General features: G+C 40.1%; 2 protein-coding genes across 2 annotated transcripts; one reads left to right on the forward strand and one right to left on the reverse strand.

The window, feature by feature from the left end:
• Positions 2,066-8,497, forward strand: LOC109712666 (ABC transporter F family member 4-like). Its single transcript, XM_020236375.1, has 12 exons — positions 2,066-2,244; positions 2,695-3,854; positions 3,941-3,974; positions 4,525-4,601; positions 5,746-5,805; positions 5,898-6,008; positions 6,103-6,183; positions 6,431-6,514; positions 6,718-7,183; positions 7,574-7,689; positions 7,864-7,894; positions 7,971-8,497. Exons 2-12 carry the CDS (start codon positions 2,784-2,786, stop codon positions 8,135-8,137), a joined length of 2,298 nt encoding a protein of 765 aa, XP_020091964.1. The 5' UTR covers positions 2,066-2,244; positions 2,695-2,783; the 3' UTR covers positions 8,138-8,497.
• Positions 9,143-12,378, reverse strand: LOC109713497 (isoaspartyl peptidase/L-asparaginase 1). The gene is made up of 4 exons (XM_020237614.1): positions 11,799-12,378; positions 10,636-10,869; positions 10,053-10,139; positions 9,143-9,806 (listed from the first exon to the last, which is right to left on the reverse strand). The coding sequence occupies exons 1-4, from the start codon at positions 11,961-11,963 to the stop codon at positions 9,324-9,326; spliced, it is 969 nt and encodes a 322-aa protein (XP_020093203.1). The 5' UTR covers positions 11,964-12,378; the 3' UTR covers positions 9,143-9,323.

Raw genomic sequence — 12,693 nt, forward strand, 5'->3', positions numbered from 1 at the left:
TCACAATATGTTTTTGTTTTGGCACCTGTTGAAGCAGCACAGCCTAGCTTCAATTATAAGAAGATGTATTTTTTTTTTTTTTTAGAGAGAGATAGGTAGCACGTTACCCGCTCTGTTTATTTCATTAAGAAATAAACTTAGCTGGAAATGTGAATCAACTAAGATTCGAACTTGGGGCCTCGGGTACCAACCCCCAAATCTTTTACCACTTGCTCTAGAAACGGTCGGTAATTATAAGAAAATGTTACTATTAATTAGGGCCTCTGTTGATTTGAATAGCAGGATAATTAATAATATACAAATTTGAGAGACAGGAGAAAAGACGAATTGTGTGTCCCTAAGAGGGAGATGTGTCACCCGAGAAGTAGAGACCTTACATGTGCAGTACGCTGGCACTTGTTCATTGTTACTGTTGGATTTAATCTGACCGAGGAGACATTAATGCTTTATTAAGATCATAGGACCAACGGTTTGTAGGTGGGACCAGACACTGGCCAGATCTATGATCTAGTAGTCTTAGTCCCCCATCTTCCTAAGTAAAACCAATTTGTAGGAAGGAACAATGTACCTATGTACACAGTGGTGATTTCATTCCTACTACGGGCTTTTTCTTTCTTTCTTTCTTTCTTTCTTTTTGATGTAAATCCCTATTGCTGTTAATTTGCAAGTTGTAAAGAATGGATTAGATCTAAATATAGTTGCATAGAGAGAGAATTATACATAGAATTGTTGGAAATATAGAGAGAAGTCCCAAAAAGATCATTAGTTCGTAAGAATTTGATCAGACGAGAAGACATTTGAAAGAAAGGGAAAGTTGAAGAATGTTGAGACGGGGGACCACTTAGTAGACTAATAAAAAAAAAAAAAGACTAAATAAGGACCCTTCCTAGTAATTAAATTTGTAGGATTTTTTTTTAATAATTTAGTCACCAATTTTTTTTTTTTTTTTTTTTTTTTTTTTTTTTGTTGGCAGAGAAGAACGATTTTGAAATTTACAGTACCGCATCTGTGCGAAACTTGCCTGATGAATTAACTGGGCAAGATAAAGCAAGAAAAAAAATTGAATGTTTTGTTTAGTGCTGATAATTGATCTATATTGTGGATCAGAATGACGAGTGAAATAACCGTGGAATTGAGGGCTACAACCTGGCATCAAAGCTCGCGCCGGCGTGTCACTCTGAGCCAAAAACTAGTCCGGTTCCACGACATAAACTTTGCAATCAATCCAACTTAAAATTCTCTCTCTCTCTCTCTCTCTCTCTCTCTCTCTTCGTTGAGGCAAATCTTATCATTTTGGGCGCCTTACAAGTTACAATCATAATTTAGTCCCAAAGAGTGATTTGCACGGAAGGGGCCGGGCCGCCGGGGATTCTCTTTAGTTTCAAAACCTACAAGTCCACCACAATCCACGTGCATTGTTTGTTAACAGAGCACCCTGTCCAGTAACACGTGGATATATGTTCTGCCTCCTTAGCATAGGCCCAGTATCAGGCCCGCTTATATTGGCACTATTATGGTCGTGATATTCGGACCGGGGAAGGTGGTGGTGGTGGTGGTGGTGGTGGTACGATACTGACGATACTGTCTCACCGCACGCGTATTGTAGTTGAGACGAGGGCTTGAGGCCCATAAGAAGCCCATGTAACATAACTGCGGGCGAGGCCAGAGCATCGTTGGGCCTTGGTAATTATGGCATTGGACCTGGCAGACTAATCGGGCCAAAACTACAAGCCACCCACGGCCCGAATACACGATCCAATACATTTTGATTTACAAAATCTTCCGTAAGATCGGACGGCCGTAATAAGATCGTCCGAGCTCAAGGGGTTCCCACGTGGCAAGTGATCGAGCACCACTCGACTTGGGAGTTGGGAGTAACGACCCAGGCGGGACGGGCCCACTCGAACGGGATGTGGTATTCCACGTCGGACGATAACGTGGCATTGCGCGGCGGGGTGCACCGCGGGTCCCACCGAAGCGACTCGGGCCCGACACGCACATAAAAACGGGATTGGAATTCGACCCGGCGTCCGAGTCCGGACTATAAAATGTCTCCCTTCTACATATAATCCCTTCGACTTCGAAGGGAAAAAGAGACGAGCGGTAGAAAAGTCTCTTTAGTGTTATTTTTATTTTTCTTTAATATTATTATTATATTCCAGTTACTCAGCGCGAGTTCGAAGAGGGAGAGGGAAGGCGAAAAATCTCGGATCCGAGTGCGCGCTTCTCCGAGCTCTCTTTAGGGTAACAATTAATCTCGAATTACTGAGAATTTTGTCCTTTGTTCACAATTTTCGCCTCTTTTGAGTTTTCTTTCGAAATTAGATATTTTTAGCTTTCTAGGGTTTTCAAAATCTGTGCAAAAATGAGTGGATGCTTCAGTGGATTCCGATCTTAGGGTTTTGATAAGCTTTTCGTGATGCGACGCTGAGTCCTATCTCTGAAAATTGCACACTTTGTATGTGGATTTGTACTTTGATCTTTTACTTCTACATATAACATATCCCTTTTCGAACTCAAAAACGTCTTTTTTCGTTTTAAAACATGTTATTCTTCTGCAACTCTGTTGACAATATTATAATGAATTTGGTTTATCCGCATAGTTAGTAATCTAGATATTTCCCTATAAATCTAATATGGTACATCTCAGCTTAATAACGATTGTTAGTGTGTCTTTCCGCTGGGCAATGCCAGGTTTTGTGTTGAGAAAGTGCAACCACAAAAACCAAGACTGGAAAATTTTCACTTCCCTGTTGCTTGATTACAATCTGTGATTAGTTGGGATGTCGGAAGCAGAGCCAACTTCTGCGATGGAGGAAACCCCGGCTGCAAATGGCTCCGATTCAACCCCCAAAGATGCAGCTGCTGATTCTGTTAGCGAAAAGAAGGATAGCGAGCAAAAGAAAGATGGTGTAACTGAGAAGGATGGTGAGGAAAAGAAAGATGGTGTAACTGAGAAGAAGGATGGCGAGGAAAAGAAAAATGGTGTAACCGAAAAGGATAGTGAGGAAAAGAAAGATTGTGTAACTGAGAAGGAAGATGGTGAAAAGATTAAGGACGATAAAGTTAGCAAGGATACTGAACAGAAGATAAAAACGGACAAGAAAGGTGTAGAAACAGAAGAAGCTAACGACCTTAGAGAAGAGGGAAAAGGAACTAAGGAAGTTACCACGGTGGAAGCCGAGGTTGTGAAGACAGTGGATGCTGAGAATACAGAAACAGCAGGTGGTGAAGATGTAAAAATGGTTGATACTGAGGATGCAAAGGCTGCGGATAAAGCGGATGATGTGAAAATGGTTGAGACTGAGGATGTGAAGGCTGAGGATAAGGAAAAGGGGGGTGCAGATGATGTGAAAATGGTTGAGACTGAGGATGTCAAGGATGAGGATACGAAAAAGGTCGGTTTTGATGATGTGAAAATGGTCGATGCTGAACATGTGAAGGATGAGGATGCTGAAAAGGTGCATGCCGATGATGTGAAAACGGCTCAGGTTGAGGATACAAAAGATGAGGGGAAAGGTCAAGAGGAGAGGGAAGAAAAGGAAAAGGAAGAGGAAAAGGAGGAGGAAGAGGAAGAGGCCGAGGCAATGGAAGAGAAAGATGGTGGACAAACTGTGAACAAGGCAGATTTGGATGAGGCTGTGGTGGAAACACCAAAGAAGAAGAGATCTAGGAGACAAAAAGTTAGTGATAAGGAGAAGGGAAACAATAAGAAGAAAGACGAGACAAAATCCAAGGAATTGAGTACTCCTGTCATTTCTCCCAGTGGGCGCCCTGTGCGTGAGAGAAAAACGGTGGAAAGGTTGGTGGAGGTTATTGAGAAGGAGCCAAATAGGACAGTCGTAATTGAGAAGGTGCTCTTCTTGATTCCCTTTTTCCCCCGATATCCGTTAGTTGGTTTCTACTAAATCAGTCTTTTCCTTGGTCTCTTAAAATGTAGGGCCGTGGCACCCCTTTGAAGGATATACCAAATGGTATGCTTCTATATGCATCTTGTGATGACAAGTATTTAGTTTTTCCCTTATCAGAAGTTAAATTACTATCAGATTGTGTAAGTGTATGATAATTTGGCTTGAGCTTGTTTGGGTAACATGATGAGTCTCTATATAGTTTGTTCTGGTAACATTTACCTCAACTGGTTCACTATTTTGCTCTAGGCAAGCTCTCGTTTGAATATATTGAAGTAGACCTTTGGATGCGGAGAACTTTTCATCTGATTTTAATCCAATAACTTAGGTTAGAAATTTGATTTAACACCTGAAAGTATTTGAAACATCAACGTTGTATCCCGTATGTACTTGAAGAACTAATAAAATATATAAGTCATTATGAATCATCTATTTAGGATAGTTTGGATTAACATACTGATCATTCTTACATGATATATTCCTGTTTAATGCGTTATGCAAGTTCCTGGTGTTTATTTGGTTATTTAAATCTCCCTTTTGTGTTGTGATGATTTAGAGTTTTTTTTTTGGGTATTTTTTGACATTGTATTCCACTCACTTTGATTTCCTGTTCCAGTGGCGTACAAATTAGCAAGGAAGAAACCTACTGAACTTAAATTGCTTCATCAGACTCTTTTTGGGAGGAAAGGAAAGGTACTTTAAGAACATCATTATGTTGTTTTTCTAATTCTATATTTTAGTTATATGTTATTTTCAATCAGTTGATGTTTGATGTATGTCAGAATAATTGCTCCTGTGAGTATAAAGGTTGATACTTGGGAAGTTGAAACTCTCTCATTGAGAAACTGTGTAGGCAGTGTGGCAAGGGATTGCCTCTTTTGGGGGAAAAAAATGAAAAAATTGGCAAAAAATTCTGAATCTGAGAAAGGCCTCTAAAACATTTTTGCCCCTCAATTGATTTTTGATGTTTTACCTTTTCAATACTAATTTTATTTTGTGTAGATGTGTGCTTTGCTATTGCAAATCCTGTATTCATTATGTATTTACTTTTATTGCCTTTTCTTGGTAACAAGTTTGAGGTAAAAATGGTTGTGCTTTGCTGGTTCACCTGTCATTGTTATGCCTCTTTCTCAGAATAAGATGAACCAGAGGTCTCTCTTTTCTATTGTAATTTGTATAGTATGAGTAGAAATTGCTTGGCACTTTGAACATGTGACGTGTGTAGAAGGAATGGGAATATATACTCGAACTCCACTGTAGTATAGGTCCTTTTTGATTTGGCCATATGGCTGATCATGATATTGGAGTACCACATTGATGCACATATATTTAGGCATCTTGAGAGATTGGGGAAGGCACAAGGATTGCAAATTGATTGGAGATTAGTTCAGTTAACCTACTGCTGCCATTCTTCATTTATAAAAACCATCTGGAGAATGATATATGGAAATTATTTCTTGAGGTTTGTCAGTCCTCCTTTGATTTATTCTTAGGCCTTAGTGAATGTCTGTGAGCTGTTACTTATGCAACATAATTGGAAAAGGCCCTGAACCATAAGTTCGATAGTTAGTTTGTTTCACTAACAAATAAGTAAGCTAAATAGCTTCGCTTTGGCTTTGTTATTTTTTCCCCTCCTATGTCCCTCTTCTCATATTCCTTTTTAACTATTGCAGTCACCATCTAACTAATTGATTTGATGTTTTGGTTGCATTTTGGTTCTCCAATATTGATAATGCTGCTTCATAAGTTTACTTTGGTGTTGATAAAATTCAGTTTCATCATTTTTACCTCTTCAACATTGTCATTTGAATGATAATTCTTGCTTTTGTTATCTCAGGCAGTCAATTATAAGAACCATATCCTCCAGTTCTCTGGATTTGTTTGGCACGAGAGTGATGTAAGAAGCTCTTTTATACAATCTTAGATTATCCAGTTACATTTTTAGACTCCACACTCTTGAACTGATATCCAAGAGTTACTTTCATGCAGGAGAAGCAACGAGCGAAGATGAAGGAGAAACTTGATAAATATGTGAAAGACACATTGTTAGATATGTGTGACTTGTTTGATATTCCTGTTTCAAAAGCAAATACTAGAAAGGTTGGTTAAACTTTGTGTCCTTATCCAGCGTTAGTGCAGCTCTAGCCACATTATCCATGCAATGTGTAATTTATCCTGACACTTTGAATTGTAGGAAGATCTTGTGGCGAAGCTTTTGGACTTTATTGTTGCACCTCATGCTACTAGTGATGTCATACTTGCAGACAAGGAGCAGGTTGGCCCTTAAATGCTAATTATCCTTCTCTTTTGCATTCTATTTCTATTTGTAAATGATTTGTATTGACATCAGATGCTGAATGGTTCAATTTTATCTCTAAATTTTAAACTTTCTTGAAAATAAAAGGGTTTTGCTGAAGCAAATAAGTAAAATGAATCCTTACTTTCCATCGTAGATGCTTGGGAAGTTCTTTCTTGCTTCTTTTGCTAATGTATCCTGTTGTTTCCTTTACTCCCTGTGGCAGGCAACAAATTCTAGGAAACGCAGTAGAGGGAAAGGAAGTGCATCAAAGAGCACAGAAGACACGCCAGCGAAGCGATCTAGGAAGGTCTGTATCAACTGGCAACCTTAAAAATTTTGCTAGCTTTCCTTTTGAGTTACTCGATTTAATAAAATTATGCACTTTACTTCTTAACCAGAGTTTGCTCTCTCTAATTTCTGCCGGTATCTACACCTGCTATCTGCTTTCTAGTTTACTTGAAGAGTCGCACTAACTATTTTTGCCAATAAATTCCAACATATTTATGATAGAGTGGGGGCACTCCCGGTTCAAAAGGGAAGACTACCGATGAATCAGAAGGTGAAGGTGAAGGTGAAGATGAAGATGAGGAAGAGGAGGAAGAGGATGAGGACGAGGATAATACTAAGGAAGATGAAGAAGCTAAGCATTCTGAAAGCGATGAAAAGGAAGATGAATCTGAGGAAGAGTCTGAAGAGGATGAAGCGGACAATTCAGTAAAAGATAAACGAGATACAAAGAAAGCTTCAAGAATGAGTGATTCTTTAGATTCAGCAAAGTTAAAGGGAGGAAGCAGCTCTAAGAAGGCACCACTCTCGATTACCACGAAGAGCCCTATTAAAACTGTATCTTCTAAACGCTCTAAGGGTGAGGAAAGTGATGACGTGGATGAAAAGGTCTTTTCTCGCAAGAAGAAAAGCTCCGATATGCCAAAGAAGATTTCAACCCCTGAAGTGGTGAAGGAGAAAAAGGGTTCCGGTATGCCTACAATTTTTTTTTTTTTTTCAAGTTGTTAGTTGAAGAGTTGTTCCCTTTTAATATATGGTATGGATATTTAATGGATGTCATCGCTGTTGATGTTTTGTTTCTATCTATTGGATGATTCTTGTATTGTACTTGGGCAGTAAGGCTCAACGAGGTTTTCCTAGAATTATTATTATTTCTTTGCATATAACGTCTATTGCATATTTCCCTGAATTTAAGCATGTGCACAACTAACCACTTTGACAGTCAACGTAACAAGTTATTGGTTACGATCTCTGGTGATTGTAGTATCTAATTTTATGTGAGTATCTAATCCTCTTCTGTGTTGATTATAGACCATGTTGAGACTGACTTTGGTCTGAAACTTGGATTTTGTTTATCTAGGCAAGAAGGTTACGAGGGGCAAAGGAAAATCAACAGATGGAGAACAACCTGGTCCAAACAAGGAGGAATTAAGGAAGACTATTAATGAAATTCTCAAAGGAGTCGACTTTAACACGGTGAGTTACGCTAATCCTGGTGGTTGTTGCTGCACTGCAATGCCGTTTTGATCTCCTTTTTTTTTCTCTCTGCGGCTTTTAATTGTTACATCTTAACTTCTACCTAGTTTTCTTGTTTTGATATTCAATTAATGATGGCATTGTATAATATTGAGAAATATTTCTATGTTTCAGGCTACGTTCTCTGACATTCTTAAGAAGCTCGGTAAGCCTTCTATATTATACTCTCTTTATAACTTCATTCTTGTTTTATACTTAAAAATTGAAAGCTCATCTGGCAGCTGTTCATTACAAAATGGATATGGCATCAAGAAAAGCATCAATAAAGCTAATGATCCAAGAAGAATTAACAAAGTTGGCAGAGGAAGCAGAAGAAAATGAAGACGAGGATGAAGAAGATGAAGAAGAGGAAGCTCCTGTGCGTAAGGGCAAAGAGGTGGAAGTTTGATTGCCAATGGGAGCTAAATAGTGTGGAATGGTGCATCCCCTGTTTAAGTTATTGTTGCCTGTCTTTAGGGGCAAGACCTAATTATCACAGGCTGTTGAACAGTTTAGCAAAACTTTTCTCTGTAACCTTGCTGTGCATTTTGTAACATTATATGTAGGCACTTATTATGCCGTAAAGTTTACTGACCCACAGATGATACTTCAGGTATGCTTTTCCTTTTTCTCCCACAAGACATGTAACTCTTGTTATTAGAAGCTTAGAAACCTTTACCAGATACTGTATTTTATTTGGAGAAGCGCCTTGTTTTCTTTGTTGCCAGTGACACAATAATGAGCTCCGGTTATCTGATTTGTCTCTTGATATGTGTTTGTTGATGAAAAATTTCAGTACAAGGAGGACGGGCTCGGCGTATCATTGTCTATTTTGCTGTTTTATGTTTGTTAGTCTTTGATTCTTTGAATAGCTGTTTACTTAAATTTCAGCTCCTAGTGAGCTTGTGGTCTTATTTTCCGGGTCTCAGATGTGAATACAGAGCCACACATTTCTCTTGCCTTTGTTCAAGTATGGGTTTCAGGATAAGGCCGTCCACGCTATTGCTAATTTTTTTTTCTGATGTCTTTTTATTTGTTGGCGTTTTCTGACTGTTTTGGAGAGCATTACGTTTGATACATGCCATTTAATTCTTACTATTCTCTTCAGACGATGTATAGGACGTAGCATATATGGGGTTTGTGTGTGTCGGATTTATTCCGGAGACAAGACTGAAGTAAGGTTATTCTGCATCTGAACACAGACTCTGGTGAGGAAGACACGCTTCTAAATCTTAGTTGGTTTGTGTTTCCACCAAAACTTGTATAAGTTTTTTTTTTCTTTGCATGCCAGCAATCTTTCATCCTAAAAGTTTTACAAGGTACTGTAGCTTCAAGATAACCTACGAATTCATTCAGCAGATCGATATGTTAGAACAACCCTTCGACCTCCTAGATGTTAGCGTTCTGTACAGAATTAGCATGACAAGATTTCGCACCACACAACAATCAATAGAAAGCAAGAGAGAGAGACAAATAAGTCTTTGTCTACAGCACACGAAATGGTCCAACCATGAATAGCTGATCTAGCAGTCCTTTTGAAATATAGTTGTCCTTTACGACAATAATGATCTACCAATGTTTTTGAAACCCTTGGTTCAGCCATCTACCCGAGACGGCCATATCCCGATCTCTTCATAACCATCTTCCGTTGCACAGGCCCTAAACATGCCCGTAGTATTAAAAAGCATTGCTACTTCTCCCTCGGACGATACTGCCACCAAGCCTACGTTTCCTTTTGGGACATTTTCAATCACATGAGCTGCAGCTTCTTTAAGGGAAAGCCCTTTGTATTCCATTAGGGCAGCAACATCCCTAGCAACAGTAGCTCGAATAATATATTCACCTTTGCCTGTGGCTGAAACCGCACAAAAGGGATTAGCATACGTCCCTGCACCTATGATTGGAGTGTCGCCAATCCGGCCCACCATCTTGTTTACCAGCCCACCAGTGGAGGTTGCTGCAGCTAAATTTCCATCACCATCGACTGCTACACATCCAACGGTTCCAATTTGGCTGTCGCCTTTGATGCATGGTGCTTCTTGATGTTGCTGCCCCTTAATTGGCTGGGTGTAATCAATCTGCAAAAATAAATGCATGAGCAGTATTAACGCATTAAAAAGAAAATGAAACGGCTGCAAGAATGGTTTCAGATATAATGGCTGTCTACTGATGATGATTCATAATCACAACTCAACGATGAATGTAGTGAGGGGGCTTCTACAGTTCTACTTGTAAGTTCACATTACATAAGCTATTAAAACACCAAAGTATTACTTAAACAAAAAAGTTGCTCGATGCATATTCAGAGAAATTGAGAAGTACACCTGAACCCTGTTGGCTTCTTTTGCTTGCTTTAGTCTTTCAATATTTTCTGGAGTGATAAAGTGACTTGCATCTACAATTTCTACACCCTGATGGGGAAGAAAACAAAAAACATAAACAATTAATGGCAATTAAGTAATATTCGAGAAACCAATCCATACAACCATTTATCAGACAACTAAGAACTAACCAAAAAAATAAAAATAGGATGATAACAATGCATACTTCTTAACTAGATGGTTATTACATTATATTCTTTAACAAGGTTGAAGAAAGAAATTATTGAATGTCAACAAAGGGCAAGTACAAATCTGACAGTTAACTTCGCAAAAAAGGAAAAAAAAAAAAAAAAAAAACTGATAGTTCACCAATAATCTAGGACTATGCGATATATGTATGTATGTATTGTTTGTATGTAGGAACTTATGTATCTACTACATATGGCTCCACGGTATTAGAACGAAGTAATGTATCCTTGTGCGAAAACAATGTTACGAGCACTACCTAGTCAAATTCCTAGCTTAACAGTGCAAATCTTCACCATACAGGAAACACAAAAATAAAAGGTGCGCGGATAACACTAACTTGCTCCCTTGCAAAGGCCTCGGCCCCATCGAAGGCCAAATAAATATGCGGAGTTCTCTCCATCACAAGTCGTGCAAGAGATACGGGATTGACAACAGTAGAGAGACCGGATACAGCTCCACATTTCTTAGTGTTACCATCCATAATGCACGCTTCCATCTCAACCGTACCATCAGCGGTCAAAACAGAACCTCTACCAGCATTGAAGTGGGGACAGTTTTCCAGTTCGCGAACCTGTAGCAAACAAAACAACAATTTCATAAGACAAGAGAATTAAAAGTGATCTAGCTTGACATAGTATCTTCTCTTCAAGCAATGTTGAAGTAAGAATAGTCGTCTTAGTAATCACCGGACGGTCATTAGAGAATAGAGACTGAAACGCTATGCGTCCTTCGAATAAAGAATACTAAACTTGCGATGCAAGAAGATGCATGCAGCTATTAGATCCTTTTGAGAAAAGAAGTGGTCTTTGAATTTATTCAGCTCCTTGTAGGCCAACATATATCAATCTACATATAAAAATGCAGGTTAGAGCGGGCCCGGTTTCCTCCATAAAGCAGTTGCAACTACCGTGGGAGCAGAGTGAATACATGAACAGTTGCTACTGCACTTCACCTTAAGCAGAAAACAGACCACCACCCCGGTCAGGATTGCGCCTTTAAGCATAGAGAGCCGACAAATTAAGAATTTCTTGAAACATCGCGTGAGCATCTACAAACAGAGACCGCGTGGCCTCTTGACAAGGGAATTAGACATGCGAATCAGATAGACATCAGACATATCCTCCGCACTATGGAATAGGCCGCTACAGTGGAATCAATAGTGTACATCTTTAAATTGTAAGAATGTATATTTGTTTTGTTCTCTACTTCGGAAATACAAGGGCCTTTTCTTTTTTTCTCTTCTTTCCTTTTCTTTTCTTTTCTTCTTTGGTGGGTGTGCGTCGCGAGTCGCGATTTTGAGTGAGGCAGATACCTGCTGTTTCCAGAAGTTTGAAACGTCTAACACAACAGTTGATTGCTATGAGCGAATAACTAATTGTCGTACGAAATAGAATAGAACAGGAGGCCCCAAACGAGGACAGAAGCGAAGAGAAACTCGTACGTAGACGGACGGGGGGGAGGGGTGTGAATGGGGATGGGGATGGGGATGGGGGGGATTACCACAAGCTCGACGACGTCGAGAGGGGGCCTGCGGGCCCTGAGGGCGGCGGCGCCGAGGTCGAGGCAGCGGCGGAGGGTGGCCTCGCGCGGCGCCCTCCTCTCCGGGGGCAGCGTCAGCGGGATGTCGCCCGCCCCGCCGTGGAGAGCGATCGCCCATCCCCCCATCGCCCTCTAAATCGTCGAACTCTCTCTCTCTCTCTCTCTCTAGATCTCCCTCCACCGTCCTCCTCCTCCTCCTCCTCCTCCTCCTAGATTGGTGATAGTAAATAACAAGCTGACGAAAGGAACGGCAGGGTGGTGGACCTGCTACCCTCACCCACCGGCCGCTCCCGACGCCGGGGGAAAAGGCGAAGAATCTGAATCTTTCGGGCCCCTCGCCTCTCACACTGAATCGTTGACCCCCGCTTCTTGGCCGGTCCCAGCGCTGCCTCGTTACAAACCCTACATACTGGGCTCTGTCGATATCGGGACCGGGCCTTCCTCTTGTTGATGGGCTCTGGGAAATTAGCATTTGTCCAAAATTTGCGCCGCCTGAAAAATTCTGCTACTAGAAAAAATAATTATGCTGGGCCGTGAATCGACCGTGGAGCTCAAATTGGATGGGCTCATTTGTCCCCATCCTTCCTTCCCGTGTGCACGGCTCTCAAATATTACGAAATTGCGCCGCATAGCAGTCGCATTATTTCAAACAAATAAAATTTTGAAGATCAAATTAATTAAGAATAATATGATGATCATATTTAGAAACGATTAATCAGCAATAACAAGTTCTTTATTTTAATCAAACAAATATATACCTACCTAATAATATGGGCATTGAATTAATAATTACAAGTTCTTTATTTGTTTTCCAATTGGATTTACACTACAAAAAGTATCTTCTTTTTTTTTTTTT

Source organism: Ananas comosus, linkage group 7, assembly GCF_001540865.1.
Source record: "Ananas comosus cultivar F153 linkage group 7, ASM154086v1, whole genome shotgun sequence".
NCBI classification, from domain to species: Eukaryota; Viridiplantae; Streptophyta; class Magnoliopsida; order Poales; family Bromeliaceae; genus Ananas; species Ananas comosus.

What these genes read in the sequence shown, in the direction of transcription:
- LOC109712666 (XM_020236375.1), top strand. Translation starts at nt 2,784, where the DNA reads ATGTCGGAAGCAGAGCCAACTTCTGCGATGGAGGAAACCCCGGCTGCA. An exon ending in CAAAAGCAAATACTAGAAAG is followed by an intron (nt 6,009 to 6,102) that starts GTTGGTTAAACT and finishes TTTGAATTGTAG; the next exon opens with GAAGATCTTGTGGCGAAGCT. An exon ending in TACTTGCAGACAAGGAGCAG is followed by an intron (nt 6,184 to 6,430) that starts GTTGGCCCTTAA and finishes TCCCTGTGGCAG; the next exon opens with GCAACAAATTCTAGGAAACG.
- LOC109713497 (XM_020237614.1), bottom strand. Translation starts at nt 11,963, where the DNA reads ATGGGGGGATGGGCGATCGCTCTCCACGGCGGGGCGGGCGACATCCCG. An exon ending in TCGACGTCGTCGAGCTTGTG is followed by an intron (nt 10,870 to 11,798) that starts GTAATCCCCCCC and finishes TGTTTGCTACAG; the next exon opens with GTTCGCGAACTGGAAAACTG. An exon ending in AAGAAGCCAACAGGGTTCAG is followed by an intron (nt 9,807 to 10,052) that starts GTGTACTTCTCA and finishes TTATTTTTGCAG; the next exon opens with ATTGATTACACCCAGCCAAT.